General features: G+C 43.7%; 1 protein-coding gene and 1 long non-coding RNA gene across 4 annotated transcripts; one reads left to right on the top strand and one right to left on the bottom strand.

Moving 5' to 3' along the window:
• Window positions 1-3,873: 3,873 nt before the first annotated feature.
• LOC120755783 (uncharacterized) lies at window positions 3,874-9,498 on the bottom strand. 2 transcript variants are annotated; one of them, XR_005701877.2, is made up of 3 exons: window positions 9,256-9,498; window positions 8,039-8,147; window positions 3,874-6,964 (listed from the first exon to the last, which is right to left on the bottom strand). It is a non-coding gene; the product is annotated as an uncharacterized LOC120755783 (long non-coding RNA). The 2 variants fall into 2 exon arrangements; XR_005701876.2 differs by having other exon boundaries at window positions 3,874-6,961; window positions 9,256-9,497.
• PPIF (peptidylprolyl isomerase F) lies at window positions 8,575-16,223 on the top strand. 2 transcript variants are annotated; one of them, XM_040071244.2, is made up of 6 exons: window positions 8,575-8,778; window positions 10,952-10,982; window positions 11,831-11,919; window positions 14,070-14,166; window positions 14,901-14,976; window positions 15,384-16,223. In XM_040071244.2, exons 1-6 carry the CDS (start codon window positions 8,590-8,592, stop codon window positions 15,517-15,519), a joined length of 618 nt encoding a protein of 205 aa, XP_039927178.1. In that variant the 5' UTR covers window positions 8,575-8,589; the 3' UTR covers window positions 15,520-16,223. The 2 variants fall into 2 exon arrangements, with proteins under 2 accessions (XP_039927178.1, XP_039927179.1); XM_040071245.2 differs by lacking the exon at window positions 8,575-8,778 and adding an exon at window positions 9,826-9,908.
• Window positions 16,224-19,196: the final 2,973 nt, after the last annotated feature.

Genomic DNA, 19,196 nt, shown 5'->3' with positions numbered 1-19,196 from the left:
GAAGTCAGTTGCACAAGGTGTACCTTTTTCAGAGAGCAGGACTTGGTGCAGGAAGGGAAAGGTGGGAACCACCCTGGAGACAGAAGATTAAAAAAAAAAAGATTATGAATGCAAACATGAGATCACGCAGAAAAAAGTCCCTGCCAAGCAAGGTATTGGTAACTTGCTGTACAGTATGCAGGGCTCTGCCTCTCTCCCAAACAAGTAATAATTACTTTGAAATTAAATCTTCATGTGATATGACAGGGAAGGACGGCTTCCCTCTGGGATTGGCATATGTGGAGATATTAAACATCCAGCACCTTTGTTTGAAATTCTTCCAAGTTTGATACTATTTTTTCAATTGGAACCCGTCATTAAAGTGAATCGAGACAATTTTTTTTCTTAATGCATCTCCATCTTAAAGTTGAAGCATTTGGTTTCTAAATGCAGCCTTTGAGTTACAAATCTGCTTCATTTATCTCCCTGTTCAGCTGTAAGCAGCCTGAATGGTGACTCAAGGAGTGCACACAGGATATCAACAACACGCACAGGTCCTGTCCTGGGGGAGCTCTGCACCGAATGGAGCCACGGCCACAGACATCACTCACTGCATCTGACAACTTGTTTTAACAGACCTACTGAGTATCTGTATTTGTTGATGGCGTTTCTGAAGGCATTTAGGCTGAACTCACCTCTGAAATACATTCAAATACCTGGGAACAAAGAACCATTTCACAATATGAGTATCTATGCAAGCACATAGAGCAATTGTTCCACACCTCCACAAGGGCACGAGTCTTTGTTGTTGATTAAGATCTACAAAAGTGTGTGTAAATATATATGTGTGTATAAATATAGACTAGAGATTTATTTTCTCAAAATTGGGAAAAGTCCTTTGTTCCTGACTGAATTTCTACCTTCCTTGGTGGCACTAGGATAACGTAATAAAACCGAGTTACAGTATACACAGTAGTGAAACAAAAAGTATTTATCCATTCCAGCCCATAATTAATAACTTTTGGTTTTGGTATTCTGTTTTCCTGGAACATCCCCAGAAGTGTCAGCAAGACATAGTGCACATTGACTTTGGCACTGTACAGCTGGAGGAAAGCAGAGAGAGCTCGAGTGATGTCCCTAAGCACTGTGCATTTTTCAAGCTTACCTTGAATTCTGCAGAGGCTGCAACAATCCTGGAAGTGGTATTTCTCACAGATGTCACCTGAGGACCCCAGGATAGGTAAGATGTGTGTATACAGTTGATGCTGGTGTCTCCTGTACCATGTCCACAGGGTGTTCCGTGTGTCTCATTCTGCTTCCAGAGAGCCACCTACACGAGCATCTGTCTGTGACTTCTCTGTTAGTCCACGTACTAATCAATTGTTGAATAACTTCAGAACAAGCTTATTTCCCTGCATTTCTTCTCTGCTCTTCTTCATCAGTATGGATCTCTGATTCATGTCATTTTGTTTGTGCACATTGTATTCTGTTGCCATGCACTTGATCGTGCTTTTTACAGGAATTACACATTGAAAACAATTAGAAATATGGAAGAGGGACCCTTGTGTCTTTTTGGCTTGGACAATGGGGGTGGGAGTCCTGCACGCAGAGCTGTTAGCTTTCATTTAAAGTAACTTAGTCAGCACATTAAACAGCTGTACAACTCTCACCTGATATTCTTTTTATATATAATTTGTTAACCTTCTCTGTTTCCCTTTAAAATTATAGAATGTGTTTTTACATGTGTGTACCTAGTCTTTTATTTGGATATTTAATTAACCAGAACTCACTTCTCTTTTTTCTGCTTAAATTCCACATTTGTACAGATCTTCCTGCATTATGAACTTCCAGTCATGAACTTTTCTTTTTAACATTTTGAATTATTACTAATGTGTCACCTTATTACATTTTTTCACTTTGTCACTGAAATCCTACTGACTCTTACATAGAATATTGCTCCTAACATCTATCATTGCACTATTCATATTTGTTCTGTCTAAAAAACACACAAGATTTTCCTTGTATTAGACAGACAACCAAAAGCTTCTGCTGAGATAACTTGTTTTCTTCAGTCTACAGAATTTTCCAGGGGAATATCAAAGTGGCCCCCAAGGAACCTAATCAGCGATGCAATTTTGTTTGTAAAGCAGGCAGACGGCAATTAGGTCGTAGCTCATGCAGGCGTTAGCACACAGCGTGGCACGGGTGCACTGAGCAGGTTAGTTTGCCACACAGTTCATCCCCATTTCCAGATACTCCTTGCCTAGACCATCATTGGTTTCCTACAATTTAAGTACAGCCTTCTGTTATAATTCTTCCCTTTCCTGGACTAGATGAGGTAAGGCTCTTTCTCCTGTCTGTTGAATGTCTTTCCCATCTTTCCAAATACTGAACTCGCCGTACTTTTTGATTGATCCAGTTACACACAGCAAACTTAACGCTAGTATTTACCACTCCTAAATACATTGCTTTCTCTGCACATTTTTGGCTCTGTTAGACACCCTAAGAGGTAGATTCAGGATTATCAATTATGTTTTTCCCCAAGGTCAGAGTTATTTTTAATTGAATTTTAGACTTTTAGACAGTTTAGACTTTCCAGTTTGTCCAGAGATGTTCCGTGATGTTGGTGGTTTTAGATTTTGTTAAGAATATTCTGGCACATTTAATTTGTCATATTAGCTTTGTCACCAGTATGAACACATTGATTATTGTGAACACAGAGACGGGTTGCTAATTTTTAGAAATTCTAACTAGTTAAACACTAGAGAAAAACAAATACAATTTTTAGATATTTTGGTTTCCAAAACCAATTGAAATTCTTCATATTCATTTAATAAATGCTGGAGTTGAAGTCTTAGTGGGTTTTTAATGCATATTTAAATTTATTCAAATTTTTTACATTTCAAAATGATAATCAGTGCTCCCTTTCCTTACTTGTGTGTTTCTCAGAATGTACATTTTTAAGACGTGGAAAATCAGTGAATTTTACCCATTTACCCATCTGGTGAGTTTCCTAGTTAAGTGACTGGCTGTAACATCCAGTCCATAAAGTCATTCAGAATAGGTTCCTTCACAAGAACTTCTAGCAGTTTTCCTTTCCAGGTTATGAATAATGGTCCGCCCAGGAAGAAGCATGGCTTCCAGGTTACCACTATTAAACTGATGGCTAAACGTGCAGAAGTGCCACTGAGTCAGAGAAGAGACTTTCTTACCCTTAGCTTCAAAACAATTCACCAAACGCTTCATTATCCAGAGATGATGTTCTTTGACTATAAATGTGACACAGTTCATTTGCATCTGACAACTTGAGAGCCCAGTTGGTTGTGTATTCAGGTGATGGTCACATGCAGTTATGTCATAGAAGTACGTCATAAGGTCCCATGCTAACTCATGCAGTGCTGCTGCTACATGCTGAAAGTAAGCAGTGCTTTCTGTAGGGAAAGGAAATCAGATTCTGTGTGGTGAGGTTGCTTGCAGAGTTGTTCATTACAGAATAACTGGCAGAATTTTTCTAGATTTGTTACATCTGTAAAGCTTTTACTTTCTAGGTGATTCTTGTTCAAACTTATCTAAACATTTTTAGCTTCCAGCTGTGAAGTTCCACAACTAAAAAATATGTCCCAAAACTATGATTATTGTTAGAATTAGTTTAGAGCAGACAGGATCATTTGTCTTGTATGAGGTGCAGAGGCAGCTGTTAACTCAAAGATACGCTATATAAAATGTATATTATATTATGTATGTAAATACAGGCATAGACCTGTGTGTGTGTGTGTGTGTATATATATAAAGATATATATATAGATATAAAGATATATATTTAGATATAAAGATATATATTTATAGATCTGCACACAAGACAAACTCAAGGAAAACCTAAGTCTTTACCAGGCAGCCAATTAAAGCTCCAGTCTTACAAGATGAAGTATCATGACTAACCAATTCTAAAAGTATTTCTGATACTATTCTCTAATTACTTGTTTCTCAGACCAGAAGTGGTAAATTAACTGCACTGATCCCTGTAAATTTCAAGTTGTGTTACAATTGAATTTTCTGTGGTTTTAAAGTTAGAAGGGCTCCTGTAACTCTTAATATTGTTTTTAAAGTACGCAGTGCCTCTCCCACACACAAGCGAACCACCTATCAGTGTCCTGAAGATTTGTGAGGCCACTGGGAGTAGTAGCTGCACTTTTCCTGGAACCTAAAAACAGGCATTTTAAATGTCCTAAGTGCTTTGCCAGGCTGTTGTGATCTGTCTGTTGGCAGCTGTTGCAGTGTGTGGACAGGGAAGCTGCAGGCCCTGGGCATTGCACAGAGGCACTCTGACACAACAGCAGTGGGCTGCCATGCATTATGCAGGGAGATTGAGTAATGAATTCCGGGCAAGCAGTGTCACTCAGAAGTTCTGAAACGAAAATGCTAATCACAGCTGTAAAGAGCATGAGTGGATTGAGGTTTTTCTTGTATGACTATTTGCAGGTAATTAGTATGAAGTCATGTGGGGAAACTGCTCTTTTATGTACAGTGTGTGCTGGAGAGGATGTTCACGTAGTGAGCTGAGTTACTACAAGTTCCTAAGAGGAAACCTGGATCGGGGGAAATATTTATTAGCATTTTTTCTTTTTTATCCCTAAATGTACCTATGTGGCCACTCTATGCCTTTTGAACTCTTGAATAGTTTAATTTCACACTGCAATCACTTAGTTTAATGGAAAGGTCTTTCACCATCTCCCCCACTCCAGTCCCCATTCATAAATAAATGCATATCACAGACACAGATCACAGAGTTTCTTTCCAGCTCTTCACTCACCTTCTAGCTTAGCCTTGAAGAAAAAAATGAGGCTGAGTCTTTTAAAGTGCAACACATCCAGGTTCTGCAGGTGGAGAGTGAGAATGCCCACTGCAAATCCCTGCTCTCCTCACTTAAAATCAAGTCGAGTACCTGTATGACCTCTCCTTACTCTTAACAGTCCTGATTAGCAGAGTCCTTGAGATAACCATGTCCCAGATGTACAAGGGTTCTTATCATGAATGTCAAAATCAATATTGTGGGAACTCCCTGTATCACAGTATCAAGTGATGTACCTGTGCAGTGCACAATGATAGATTGCTGCAGCCTGTATTTGCGATTTTATTTGCATGGTCCAAGCACACAGCCCCATGAAGAGCTTATCAAAATGGGACACAGACCATTCTGAGTTCCATGCAGTTGCATTCTTTGCAGTTGGTAGATTGCAAAATGCAATCTTATCACATCTGCCAACAGCATCAATCCAAGATTAACAATTAACCTACATTCCTATGTCACAAATGAGTGGGCATGCAGTTGGACACTTAGAATCAGGAATGCATATCGCCTTTTTATCAATGCATAGTCTGTCTGCTGGGGTAACACCATTTCAAGAATCTTGAAATCAAAATTCCCAAATTTTAGGTCACCTTTCAATCATTTATTCTTTCTGTTTCTTTGGAAGGGCTGCTTGACTGCTCTTGTTGTTTCCTGGCTGTCTTGGCACAGTGGTGGTAATATTTAATCAGTTACTGAATAGTATTTATGAAGATTTTTAAGTTGTAAGTAATATATCAGCATAAAATTCTGTCATGTATCATTCAAGGTTCCTTTTCCTGTGCAGAAATTTCTCTGCTACAATATAAGAAAGGTCCTTTAGTAGGTGGTTTTAAAAATGATCTATTTAGAAACTTATTTCAAAAGGACCTTCCTTGTTTATCCATCTCTAACTTCTATGTAATTCTGGGAGAAGGGAGAGAGGATGATGAAATCTGTAAGGATTGGTACCCATTATCCATGATAGCTCTGCTGGAGCACCTCTTTTGACTTTTGTCTGCACCTGTGCTCTGTTTCCTGTCTAGTGTGGTGTGAGGTACACTCATTTTCCAGCTAAATGTACTTCTCTCCCTGCCACATGCTGCAGAGTTTCAACGATGAACATGTCTACAAATGGATGTGTTCAAAGCTCCCCTAAAATCCTATCAGCTTGTTGAGCTAGCTCTAAGCCTCATTTGGCAGTGATATAGTGGCCTTTGACAGTTTTTGGAGACCTTTCTCTGTCCTTCTTGGAAAGTGACCTCTGTAATTCACAAGATCCTAGTCAAGCTGTCTGCATGAGTTGTAATTCATCTGCCTCTGCAGGAGTAGACCATAACAAGTGATTTAGTAGCTCTATTGCATAAACCTAGAGATAATAATTCAGTCCATATTCTCAAATAAAATAATCACTGCTGTTTTGTCTTCTCACTAAGGCCTGCAGATGAGGAAAACTGTATTGTTTGCTCTACCAAAGATGTCTGTGAACTTGCTTATTAAATAATAAATCCTTTGGGACCAGAACTGCCTGTTGTTATAGGTATAAAGAGAACTTCTAATTTTGGTTTGGGCTTTGAGTGGCTACTGCAATTAAAACATTATCAAAAAGGAATGAGAGGTTTTTCTATGGTCACTAGAAAATTGGTTGATGATTAGATTAACAGAAGTCAAAATTTACCAAAAATTGACTTGAAGCTGAGAAGATATGACAAGCTAGGTAGGAGTGCTGATTTAGCTCTTATTTAAAAAAAAAAAAAAAAATCACCTTTAGATTATTAGTAAAGAAATAGAAAATACCAACATGGCACTGTATGCACGAAGTAAGTCATTGTTCATCCTTATCTTGAATACTGTGCAAAGATCCTCTTATCCCAAAAATCTGTAAAAGTGGAACAGCTCGGAGAAGGATAATAAAGATGATCCAAAGACACGGAAGAGCTCTCTTATAAATAATCATTGAGTTGGCTGTGACTTTTCAGTCTTGAAATGAAAGAAGAGCTGTCGGTCTGTATGACAAAGATAGATACCAAACAATTTGTCTCCTCCAGCACAAGAAGTAAGGCACTTTGATGAACGCAATTGGAACAATACTCAGATTCCTGATGCTCTGGGTAGCAGGCCTGCAGAAGGGCAGCTTCCAGTTCATCACCGAGGAAGCTGCTGATTTAAAACCAGTAAGTGCGTAAGTACATGGGAGGAACCAGAACAACAATAAAAGATGGCTGCATACCAAAGTCGCATGCAGCTCAGGAAGTCCTCTGGAGTGAAAGCAGTAGCAGGTTGAAAGCATACTGGCCTGTACTACAGCTCTCCCCAATTTTCACTCCTCCTTAGGCATTTCTTTGGGCCTTCAGGATAAGATGGACCTTTTGACATAGCTTTATATGGTTCTGTAGTTACAGAGCATGGTACCTGCTATAGTCATCCCTACAGCATCAGCAGTTAAGGGTCTCTCTGGAGTGTGTGCCTGGAAAATGGTGTTCATGAAGGATTTCTCAGTTGTTTGTAATTGCACATTATAGTTCTGCTCTGATTTGTGGTCATGGCAGTGCCTTGACTGACAGCTTTCTGTTGGTTCAGTGAATGTCGCCAATCAAGGCTCTTTTAGCTGCTTGACACAAAGAACGTAGGTAGGATGGAAAGATTACTATTCCTCACACAGGAGCTGTCTTTGTATGATTCTGTTATACTGTATTACATGGTTGCATTACTGTAACCTTCATTAGAATAACTCTAATTTATAATACAAGAAATGTGAAAACTATTAGAATAATGTTTAAATTTGGGGGTTTGTTGTTGTTGTTGTTTGTTTGTTTTTTAACACATCATTCTATGGCATTAAGAACTTGAAGAACTTTTGGAAGTACTTATATATACGGAATCAGGATGGAAAGTAGAGAATTCAAAGTAATACTTAAATATGACATATGTACTAAGTACTTTCAATCTAAGTTGCTAAGTTAGGAAAACTTCACATTATCTATGTTGTTATTTTCATATAAAACATGAACGATATTTCACTATATTAAGCCTGGAGTGCTGTTACTCTCTCTTGTAATCCCGCGGGCAGGTTTGGGCTCTGGAGCGATGCTGAGGGCACGGCCGGGGGCTGCCCGGGGTGACTCAGGCACACCCGCCCGTTTCGAACCGCGTCAGCGCCGAAACTCCCGGGCTGCTGCCGGTGACGGGCAGCCCGTGACTCCCGTGTCTCCCCCGATCCCAATTATCCCGCACCTGTGATACCTGCGCCGCCTTCCCCGCCAAGGTGTTCTCCCGGAGGCGTTGTGCACGATGATGAAATTTTAGAAACTTCCCCGTCTCTGTTGGTCCTGGGGGAAGCGGGCTGTGCGGAAATGTGCAAAAAGCCATAAAAAAACCCACACGCAAACGGACAGACGAGCCCCCCCCACAAAGCCCCCAGCAATCGCTGTGCAATGGTGGGCGGGGAGGGGGCAGCACTGGGGACAGCTCACGGGCTGTCCCCGGCGCTGGCCGCCGGCTCCCCGCCCCTTCAGCCCTCTCGGCCCCGCCCGAGGCCCGTGTTCAGCCCTCTCGGCCCCGCCTGGGCATCGCCTTCATCCCGCTCGGCCACCCCAGGGCGCCTCGGCCCGCGCCGCCCCAGCCGCCATCTCGCCCTGCGCTTGCCGCTACCGCCGCCGCCGCCAGCGGGCGCTGCGGCGCCGCGGCGGAGCCCATAAAGGCCGCGGGGCAGCGGCGGCGTGTCCTTGTGTCTGTCCGCGTGTCTGTCCGCGACTGTCGCAGCGCCCGCTCTGCCCGCCCGCGGGATGCTGGCGCTGAGCGCCGCCCGCCGCCTGCTTCGCCCGCCCGGGGACCTGCTGCCGCCGCCGGGGCTCGCCTGCATGTGGGCGGCCGGTGCCCGCGGCTGCAGCGGGGCCGGCGCCGGCTCGCCGAACCCGGTGGTGTACTTGGAAGTGGGCGCTGACAACCAGCCGCTGGGACGCGTCGTGCTGGAGGTAGGGGCGTGGGGGCTGCGGGCAGCTCGCCCGGCGCGGGGCCCAGGGGACGGTGAGCGGTCCCGAGGGCGGCCTAGCCCCGGGCATGGCGGCCTGCGAGCGGGCAAGGTCAGAGCGGGCGGGCAGCGCCGGCTTCAGGCCCGTGGCGAGGGCTCACGCACGCCGGTGCGGGCGGGAGAGCGGCCCGGGGGATGGCCGGGCTCTCCCGCCTGCCGGAGCCGCTGCCCGGCTGTCCTCGGGGCTCCTCTCCCGGGGCCAGAGGGCGGTGGGATGTTCCCTCCAGGAGGGGCGGGCAGGGCTCGGACCGGGCGCTGCTCGCTGAGCCGCGGGAGCGCACACCTGTGCTGGCCGCCGGTCCCTAAAGCCATTCCACGGGCCGGCCGGGGGGGTGGGCAGGACCCTGGTGGGGCTGGGAGCCTCGAAGGAAAGTGACTTGTATAGTGTGTAAGCAGAAATACTGGAAAAGAATAAACTTACTGCAGTCGTGTACCGCTGGCTTGAGAGGGGCGAGCGGTGTCCCAGCGGCACTGGGCTCCCTCACCTTCCCGCCGGGAACTGCCGCTCTGAGGGCAGCCGGCCCGTGGAGCTCTTCAGCCGCGCCTCCAGCTTTATCCCGTGTTTTGCTGGGCGCTCCTTGTGTGATTCTTTTGAATCCTGAGGGTGTCAATTTCCTGAGGCTCTGCCTCCTCTTCGGGCCTCCCGCTCCACGTGCAGCGAAGGGCACCGCGCTGCTGGGATGGCAGCAAGCTCAAGAGCCGGTACCAGTTGGCCTCATCCTTAAAAATCTCGTCTCGGAAATACTTGGCCATGTAAAGAAGGCCTGAAGAGAAAAACTTCTGTAATCGCCTTTTTTTTTTTTTTTTTTTTTTTTTTTTTAAAAAAAAAAAAAAAAAAAAAAAAAAAAAAAAAAAAAAAAAAAAAAAAAAAAAAAAAAAAAAGGCGCGCCGTGAGGACCGTGTACCGCATCGTACACGCGACCTTAGGGCCGGCGTGTGCCTCAGATGTGTTTTGTGTGGGAAGGAGTGAGGGCTGTGCTCCACAAGCACGCACTGGAGAGCGAATGAAGCTCTTAGGAATGCTGCCTGCTTGGGGATGTCAGTGTGGCCTTCTGCCTCCAACACGCACCTTGGGTCTGTATTTGTAGAATTATTTTTTTTTAATGTAGTTCATAAGAGTTGTCTCTAAAAGAGGTTCCTTTGAGACTAGAGCCCAGTATATTTTTTTATTTATTGAAAGTGTTCGCATATGAATTAATTGGACTCTTGGAGCTCTTGTGCTCTCAGGAGGTAGCATTCCAGGGAGTCATAGGTAAAAGTATTACTCTTCAAGTTCCTTATTAATTAATGAAAACTCGGGATGGTATTATAAAAAAATAGCATTAATGTTCCTGTATTTCTTGTGGTAGCATTTAATTTCTGTGCTAAAGCTTTTTAGTGTGCCCAGTTTACAGAAAATGCGAATGCCTTGCAGCATCAGCTTGAATCTTTGGCTAAACTGTGATCACCTTCAGCTGCAAATTACAGCCATCTGAGAAGTGTAGCCTAGGGAAGGAACATTAAATTCTTGCTGCAGCCTTGCTATTTCTAGGTGTCTGCTGCTGGTCGCTGTCAGGATGTCCAGCTAGGTAAAACTTCGGTCTGGCTAGTAGGGCCACTTTTTTGTCTCTTTTTAAGATTAGTAAAAAGATGTACGTTAATCGAAATCAGAAGTTTTCATTGATAACAAATGTGGATGTAACATCCTAAGTTGTTTTTGATATACAGTTTCTGCTCTTCTCTTTGTCTTTTCTGTTGTTTCCAACAGCTGGTTCTGTGCAGGGGCTGGGGGAGGACTTTAGTCTCTCTAGTTATATTCAAACTCTGATCCTTGGGGTCCATAGTGAATATTTTTCTTAGTTACTGCTCAGTTATGTATTGATCAGTGAAATCATTAGATGCTGCCCAAGTGGCTCTTCATTAACTGGCTAAAAGTTGCATTGGGGGGATATTTTTCATTGTTGGCCAAATGCTTGGAAAGTTTTGAGGTATTCATGGAATCTTGGATGGTTTGTGGTTTCAGATAACTCACCACTTTGAGAAGAGGTTCAGTTTTAGCAGTCTCGCGTGTAAATGTTTTTCTGTGTACGTTTGAAAAGGCTGACTTATGAATTCATCTGTTTATTTTTCTTTAACAGCTGAAAGCTGACGTGGTCCCAAAGACAGCAGGTGAGGCAGCATCTTTGGAATTTCATACTTAAATAATTAAGTTTTAGATTATGATTTGCAGGAATGAGAAGGTTCTTGTACTCTTTGCAACTGTTTCTTCATATTTCATCCCTGTTTGTTATGTGGAGAAATAGGACAGGAAGTGTTAGTGAGGAGATGGATTTTATTATTTTTCCAAATAGTTTCATTTGGAATTTGCACCAAGATCTACAGTTCATATATTGGGTTAACAGTGGTGAATAAATATGTTAAAAACCACTCTAGCTGGCATTAAAATCAAACCCCAGAGCAAATGGGGAAGGGCAAATCAAAGGGGTGGTCTTTCTCAGAGTTTGCAGAGAGTATGTGGGGTTTTATTTTACACGTCACTAGCTGATTAGTGCATTCATTTTAGAAAGTTCTTGTGGTTTAACATTTTCTTCCTCATCTGAAGCTGAAAAAAACGTTAAAAACTTCTACTTTCTCGTTCCTAATAGACAAATTTCCTTTAAAAAAAAGACATAATCCTCACAACTGCTATAAAGAACAAAGGCATAAACGTCAGAAAATGAAACTTGTGACTGCAGGCAAAGGTGGGGGAAGTCAGGGAATTGGAGTCACAGAAAAATAAAAGGGAGATGAGATGGAAAAGGCTTAATGTTGGACCCTGTCCTGAGGCTAAATAAGCTTTGTTTTCTTGGCTTTATAACATAGGGTTTTTAAAGTGTGGAAATAACTAATAGGCTGATAATACTTTAAAGATACAATAAAGTTTTTGAAGTGTATGATCTTGGGTCATGGTTAATGTAGTTGTGTTTGTATTGCCACATATGATGCAGAATATAATACTTTATCCTTTGTTTCCACAGAAAACTTCAGAGCTCTTTGTACTGGTGAGAAAGGATTTGGGTATAAAGGATCCACTTTTCACAGAGTGATTCCTTCATTTATGTGCCAGGTAATATTGGTTTTGTTTTGTTTTTTTAATTTTGTTAGGTAATTTATGTATTTGTAGAAACAGACGAGTAGTAACATTTGAATGGCTCTGCTCTAACCTTTGCTAACAACAAAGAAGTGACAGCATGACTTCCATTTCTGATCTTTTTGCAATGGCTGTTGCTTAGCTCATCTTTAGTACAAATAAATGTAAATTATGTGTAACAGTCAAAAAAAGCCTGTCTGAAGGCTTTCAGCTGTAGCATAGCCATGTGCTTTAGTGTGGGGCAGAGTTGAAAAAATGTCACTTGGGAAAAGCAGTTGTGGGTAGAATGACAATCACCTTACTGTTCTAAGTGAGCTAAGCAAACAACGTGTCCTTTCCTTATTCCCAGTAGAATAATCTGGTCACAACAGACAATGTGTTTTAGTATTTTTAATGTCTCCGTAATATGGAGAGGAGGAGGAAGCCAAAAGGGTTTGTTTGGGTTGATTTTTGGGGCGGTACACCTGAGATGGATTTTGTTTTGGTTTAAAGGACAGATCTCTTGAAATTCTGGGTAAGAGCCTATGCATATCAACATTTTTTTTTTCTTAAACAGCAGCAACTAAAATAACAACAACAAACCTTTTTGAAAGCCTCTTTGTTTCTGCTGTGCTTGGCAGATGAGCAGAATGGAGCAGCTGTAGTGCACTGCATTCCTGGTGGTCCTGTCTTACCTTAAAAAAAGGTTGCATTTCAACAATATTGCATTGTCGAATGACTTTGTAAAAAAGTCTAAGAAAATTTTAATAAGGCTTGAATGTTATAAGTAAGCATGCATTATTTATTAACTGATGACCGATGGTCTCCCATTCTCAGTTATTTTTTTAAGCAAAAACCACATCTGTTGGAACAAGAGGCCCTAGTTGTATGACCTATTTCTAAGAAAAAAAAAGGGAACAGGTGTGCTGTAAAGGACCTATTTTTCTGCCTTTCAAATGTAAACCAGGGTTTTCTGATACTGACAGAAGGATAGAAGTCTTTCTGGGATCAGAAATACATAAATAAAAAAAAAAATTACAAACCCTACTTTGAATTCTGTCACGAATTAGTGAAGTTCTGTGTAAGTCTGTTCTGCTTGCCTGCCCTGCTTTGTCCCCCCAGATGGACTGGAAATCAGGATACTATGTGGTTGATTCTGTGGTACGGTGAGATAATGAATTGATGTTTAGAATTACTCAGAGGTCATTGCTGAAGTGGAAATACTGTCATAGGTTTCAGCAATTTTCAAGTGAGAGAAGACAGTAGTGACTTCTGCACTTGCTGGGATGGATTGTTGATGTGATTCAGGCAGTTGGTATGGCCTAATGGAAGGCCATCATATCCGGGACTCGGCGATTCCATGTCTCCACGTGGCATGCAGCACATAGTTCTGGGACTGCGTAGGAGTAGCTGTGACACCACCTGTAGGAGGTTACTCAGGGTGACAAGGGGAAGCTGAAGGTCACATGCAGTACCTGTTGGGTATCAGCTCTCTCCATCACGGGTGGTGTCACTCCTGCAGAGGAGATGGCACGTGCTGGGAGCAGTGGTTAGGAGCCACCTTCGCCAGTCACCGTGGCTGCATTTTTTCTTTGAACTGGTTTTTTGTGTTTAACCTGAGACAGTTAAACATCTCTTCTGGCAAGCAGCATGGAGTCAGCTAACATAAGCTTAACCTATCTCTGCTGTAACAAACAACAAAAACTTAGAAATAGGAAAGGGTGATAATGGAGATGCTGACCAGTGTTTATACCTGTTGGAAGAAAGGAGGGGGGAAAAGGAGTTGGGAGGTCTTGCCTATGGTAATGAACGTAGGTGATTTGATTTTGAGGCCTTTGAGGTGTTAACATTACTTGCATCACATTTGGAAGAAAGTCTGGTAACACAGAGAGATGGTGGTTGGAGTTTTTGATGACAGTTGGAGAATATCAGCAATATCTGGAGCAGAAACCTACTTTTAGCCTGACCGTACCTTCGTCTAGTTACATGATTCTAAACTGAGTAGCCATGCTCATCCTTAACCTGAAGAAAATTTGTTGATGCTGTCACTTTTAAATTAGAGCAGGTGTGTGTATTTGCAATAGCATCACTTTTGATATGAAATAGTCCACGTGTGCTGGTAGAGCTAATATCCATTTCTGTTTCAGGGTGGTGACTTTACAAATCATAATGGAACTGGTGGAAAATCCATTTATGGCAGTAGATTTCCAGATGAAAATTTCATACTTAAGCATGTAGGACCTGGTAAATAAACCTGTTCTTTTTACTTTCTGATGACTATGACCTATAATGAAGCATTGTTTATGAAGATGTGTATGTATTTAAAAAAAAATAAGGTTTTTTAGATTTGTGGGTCACTTGGTAATTACAGAAGTGTCAAAGAAATTTAACAATGTGTTGTCCCTGGCGTATGCTTATTTGTATGGACTGCTCTACAAAAATGTGTCAGCCCATAAGGGGCTTAAAAAACTCTCCAACTGTGAAATTGCTGCTTTCATAAGTCATAGACTTCATTTCTTACTTGGAAGATTACTGCAGAAGTAAAACAAAGCAATCTGGGATTTCTTATTTAGTAGGTAACATGGGTATATCCTTTTAAGCTCAAATTAGAGCCAATAGAAGCAAAGGAAAGGCCATACAGAACATCTGTTTGAATTCTATAGTCTCTTTTTTTTTTGCATTGTTACTTCCTTGTCCCAGGAAGCTGCTGCTGTTTATCCACAGGAGAGGTTAGCTGGTGTTAATTGCATTCAGGGCGTGTACAGCTAATTACATTACTAACACTGTTGCTCTGGAACCAAGGGAGGCTGGGCAGAAGGGAGTAGTCCAAGGCAAAAAGTTTGCATTAGATATTGTTTGGAGATACTGTGAGACCATCACATCTTCTATCAATCTTTAGTCTAAATGCGCAGAGGAAAATTGTCTTTTCTGCTGCGTACTTGTCACACCAGTCTAACGAGTTGCTGCTGCTGTTCCAGGTGTTCTTTCAATGGCCAATGCAGGACCCAACACAAACGGATCCCAGTTCTTCATTTGCACTGCAAAAACTGACTGGTAGGTTCTCAGCCCTGCAGATTAACCTCATTACTTGGTGCCTGAATCTGGAGAGTTTGGGGATTTTTTAGGGCTTTTTTGTGTGTGTGTTGCTTGTGGGGTTTTGTTTGTTTGTTTGATTTGTTGATTCTTTGTTTTGCTGTTATTTCCAAATTACTTGATTCCAGTGGAAAATAAATTGCTTATGTTACTTGAGGGAGGAAGGGCTGTGACAGCCAGAAGGCTGCTATCCCTCAGAATGCTTCTAAGGTCCAGAGCTAAAATCATGTTACAAAGCTTCATGTCACTCGAAGGGCAGTTGAGGCTTTACCGTAGAGTTGGTCAGCAGGTGAGAGCTCTGAAGATCTGCTACACTGTCTTTATGTTAAGTTTTTAAGTAAAACTGCCTTTGTGTATTTGTTTTACAGGCTAGATGGAAAGCACGTTGTTTTTGGGCATGTAAAGGAAGGAATGGATGTAGTGAAAAAAATCGAGAGCTTTGGTTCCAAGAGTGGAAAGCCTTCCAAAAAGATTGTCATTACTGACTGTGGCCAGCTGTCCTAACCTTTTGCCCTGCCCTTCATGACTACTGAGATGCTGTGAAAAATGAATCATAAAAACACCCAAACATTTCTTATCTCACAAGTAGCACCTATGGAACCATGTTTTTTATTTAACTTGGTCCAGTTTTTATACTTATATTGCATAATATTGATTGAAATAATAACTGAAGCATGTTGTAACTGCACCACCTGGTAGTCACACTGGTTTGGTAGAGTTCTCTTGTGTTTTGCAAGAAGTGCTAAAGTCACCCAAGGTGTATCTGACTCTAGTGTTGATACTGTCATTAGTATTTGGATGTTTGAGGTGTTAGAATGGGTGGTGGAGTTGACCGCAGGGGTTCTGCAGTTGTGGGTTAGGTATAAATTGAGAAGTGCTGTGTTTTCTTTGGTGCTAATAAGTGCTTATTCTGTTGTTCGTCTTGCCATTTTGAAGCAATGCTACTGACCAGTGCTCTCAAGGCTGTCTGCAACAACCCTGGCATTTTCTTTGTGTCTCAGATAAATTCTATCCAATAGATTTAATGAGCAACTGTGGGTTTCTTAAAAATTAATTCTGGTTTAGTCTTCTTATAGTCTCAGACTGCTTTTTAAAAGTAAACCCTACCTTACCTGCTTGAGTGGAGCGATTTGACTTTTGGATTAAGCAAATTGCTTTAGGTTGAGTTAGGCTACTACTGAAGCTCTACCTGGCAATAAGACCTCACCTCAATCCAGCCAAAGGATCTCAGGACTTTTTTTTTTTTTATGGAAATGTGAACTTGAAGTGTACTTCTGCTCTGGGATCTGGTTCTGTGAGGAATACAGCTCAGTTCTCAATATGTGGCCTATTTTTGTACTTTGAGAATATAATCAGTGTAGTGAGCTTGCCTGAGTGAGAAATGTTTGATTGCCTTTTTGTCATGTTGATCCTGTGAAGTCAGCCCAACTTGGATATTACTTGGATTATGATTTCTTCTTATGCATCATCATCAGTCAAAATTGGTCACCACAGAATCACAAGGCCTAATCAGTGCAGCAAAATCGTTATTGTTGGGGTTTATGCATGAGAAGAAGAGAATTCAGCTGATCAGCTAAGCACATTTCATTTGTATAAAGCAGGATGTACGTTCTTTGTGGTATGCTTGAGCAGCAACAAGTGTCGGAACCTCACACCATTGCCTTTGGAATCACAAGGCTGTAAAGTATCAGTGATTGTGGGAAAAAGCACATGATTGTTTTGTGCAATAATCTTGTTACTGAAGAGAAAAAATGTGATGACTTTCTTCAAATGTGAATTTATATTCATTGCAGGATGATAATATGTGGGTTTAAAACTATTTTGTACTGGATTTTTTTGCACTGAGGGCTGCACTTGTTAGTGCAAGGTAATATTTAGAATGTAATTTTGCAAAAAATTGAATTGAAAAGCTTTTTATTCTTTCCACTGTGACTGCTTAATCTCTGTAGTATTTTTTAAATATTAAATTGTGATGGCTTGGTTTATTTCACTTGGATACAATAATGATTTTTTGCGCATTCTCCTAATTTGTATATGAAAATTATTAAATACATTTCTGCCACAAAAAAAGAAAATAGTCTGTTCCTTTCTTGAAAGCAGGAATATGGAAAGCTGAAACCTCTTGTGCTTACCTGGGCTGTTCTGTGCTGTCAGCATTGTGATGGGTCTGATCTGCTGATATTGAGAAGCCACGGTGTCATTCAGGTACAGCCAGCAAGAGAGGGGGGTGATGGTGCATTGCTTTGCCTCTCACTGCTGGGCTAAAATATCTGCCCTGCCTGGTCACAGCACTTGGTGTCCCGCTCTATCTGTCCCTGTCCCGTTTGGTGTCAGCGCTCGGTGTCCCGCTCCATCCCTGTCTGTGTCCAGCCCGGTGTCAGCGCTCGGTGTCCCGCTCCAGCCCTCCCTGTCCCTGCCCGGTGTCAGCGCTCGGTGTCCCGCTCCATCCCTGTCTGTCCCTGCCCGGTGTCAGCGCTCGGTGTCCCGCTCCATCCCTGTCTGTCCCTGCCCGTTGTCAGCGCTCGGTGTCCCGCTCCAGCCCTCCCTGTCCCTGCCCGGTGTCAGCGCTCGGTGTCCCGCTCCATCCCTGTCTGTCCCTGCCCGGTGTCAGCGCTCGGTGTCCCGCTCCATCCCTGTCTGTCCCTGCCCGGTGTCAGCGCTCGGTGTCCCGCTCCAGCCCTCCCTGTCCCTGCCCGGTGTCAGCGCTCGGTGTCCCGCTCCATCCCTGTCTGTCCCTGCCCGGTGTCAGCGCTCGGTGTCCCGCTCCATCCCTGTCTGTCCCTGCCCGGTGTCAGCGCTCGGTGTCTCGCTCCATCCCTGTCTGTCCCTGCCCGGTGTCAGCGCTCGGTGTCCCGCTCCATCCCTGTCTGTCCCTGCCCGTTGTCAGCGCTCGGTGTCCCGCTCCATCCCTGTCTGTCCCTGCCCGGTGTCAGCGCTCGGTGTCCCGCTCCATCCCTGTCTGTCCCTGCCCGGTGTCAGCGCTCGGTGTCTCGCTCCATCCCTGTCTGTCCCTGCCCGGTGTCAGCTCTCCGTGTCCGGGCCCCGCTGCCCGCCAGGTGGCGCCAGGCGCCCGCGGCAGTGGCGGGAGCAGCTCGGCCCGGCCAGGCCCGGCTCAGCCCGGCCAAGCCCAGCCCAGCTCGGCCCGGCCAGGCCCGGCTCAGCCCGGCCAAGCCCAGCCCAGCTCGGCCCGGCCAGGCCCGGCTCAGCCCGGCCAAGCCCAGCCCAGCTCGGTCCGGCCCGGCTCAGCCCGGCCAAGCCCAGCCCAGCTCGGTCCGGTCCTGCTCGGCTCAGCCCAGCTCGGCCTAGCCCAACTCGGTCCGGCCCAGCAGCCGCGGTTGGAGCGCGGGGTGAGCGGCCGGGTGCCCGCAGCCTCCCTGTGGCGCCCGGGATGCCCTCGGCTGCCTTCCCGGGGCTCCCAGCGCTGCCGTTGTGTGTCCTGCACCCACTGTCCTTGAGGGGCTGCTTCAGCTCCTGCGGGATGAGAAGACAAATTAGTAAAGTAGCGCTTTTCCCAGCTGCAGCTGTACATTGCCGTGAGCAGCGGCTTAACTGAGACGTGATGGAAGATATTGAAGCTGAGTATATTGTCCAGAACAGTTTTACTGGGAGCTAGTGTTTAGAAATCCTGCGTAACTCTAATAGGTCACAGAAGAGACTGGTACTTACTACGGAGCTCTGGGAAAAGCTGAGGGATGGCAGGTGTGCTACTGCCATTTTTCACCTGGATGTTTAGAATGAAAGTCTGTACGCTGGCAGGTTGGCACATCCAGACTGCCTCTGGAATGAGGCTGGGGCACTCCAGGAAAAGAGCCTGCCGAGAGCTTCACGTGGCTACCACTGATGTGCTTCCAGATGCAGCACAAATAAGAAAGCACACCCTTAGGTAAAGTGCAAGTAAATATACACAGAAAAAATGAGTTTATATTTCAAAGTTGTTTCAACAAACTCACAAATGTTTTTGTTTAGTCTCATGTTTTAATTATTTGTTCCAGACTTTCTGCTTACATAAATTGCTTTCTTTGGTGCTAGACTGAGGCTATGTCTCTTTGTTTATGAAGTTTAAATGCTTTGAAGTCAAGACATTTGAGGTACAAAGTGTTGTTCTCTTTTGTAATGATGTATACTCTGCTGGTAGTAATATATCAACAATCAGAACCTCAAAGAAGTGAATTACTGAGTAC

The sequence above is a fragment of the Hirundo rustica genome, chromosome 8 (genome assembly GCF_015227805.2).
Source record: "Hirundo rustica isolate bHirRus1 chromosome 8, bHirRus1.pri.v3, whole genome shotgun sequence".
Classification (NCBI taxonomy): Eukaryota; Metazoa; Chordata; class Aves; order Passeriformes; family Hirundinidae; genus Hirundo; species Hirundo rustica.
This window is presented reverse-complemented; position numbering and strand designations above follow the sequence as displayed.

What these genes read in the sequence shown, in the direction of transcription:
- PPIF (XM_040071244.2), top strand. Translation starts at nt 8,590, where the DNA reads ATGCTGGCGCTGAGCGCCGCCCGCCGCCTGCTTCGCCCGCCCGGGGAC. An exon ending in TTCCTTCATTTATGTGCCAG is followed by an intron (nt 11,920 to 14,069) that starts GTAATATTGGTT and finishes TTTCTGTTTCAG; the next exon opens with GGTGGTGACTTTACAAATCA. An exon ending in TGCACTGCAAAAACTGACTG is followed by an intron (nt 14,977 to 15,383) that starts GTAGGTTCTCAG and finishes TTTGTTTTACAG; the next exon opens with GCTAGATGGAAAGCACGTTG.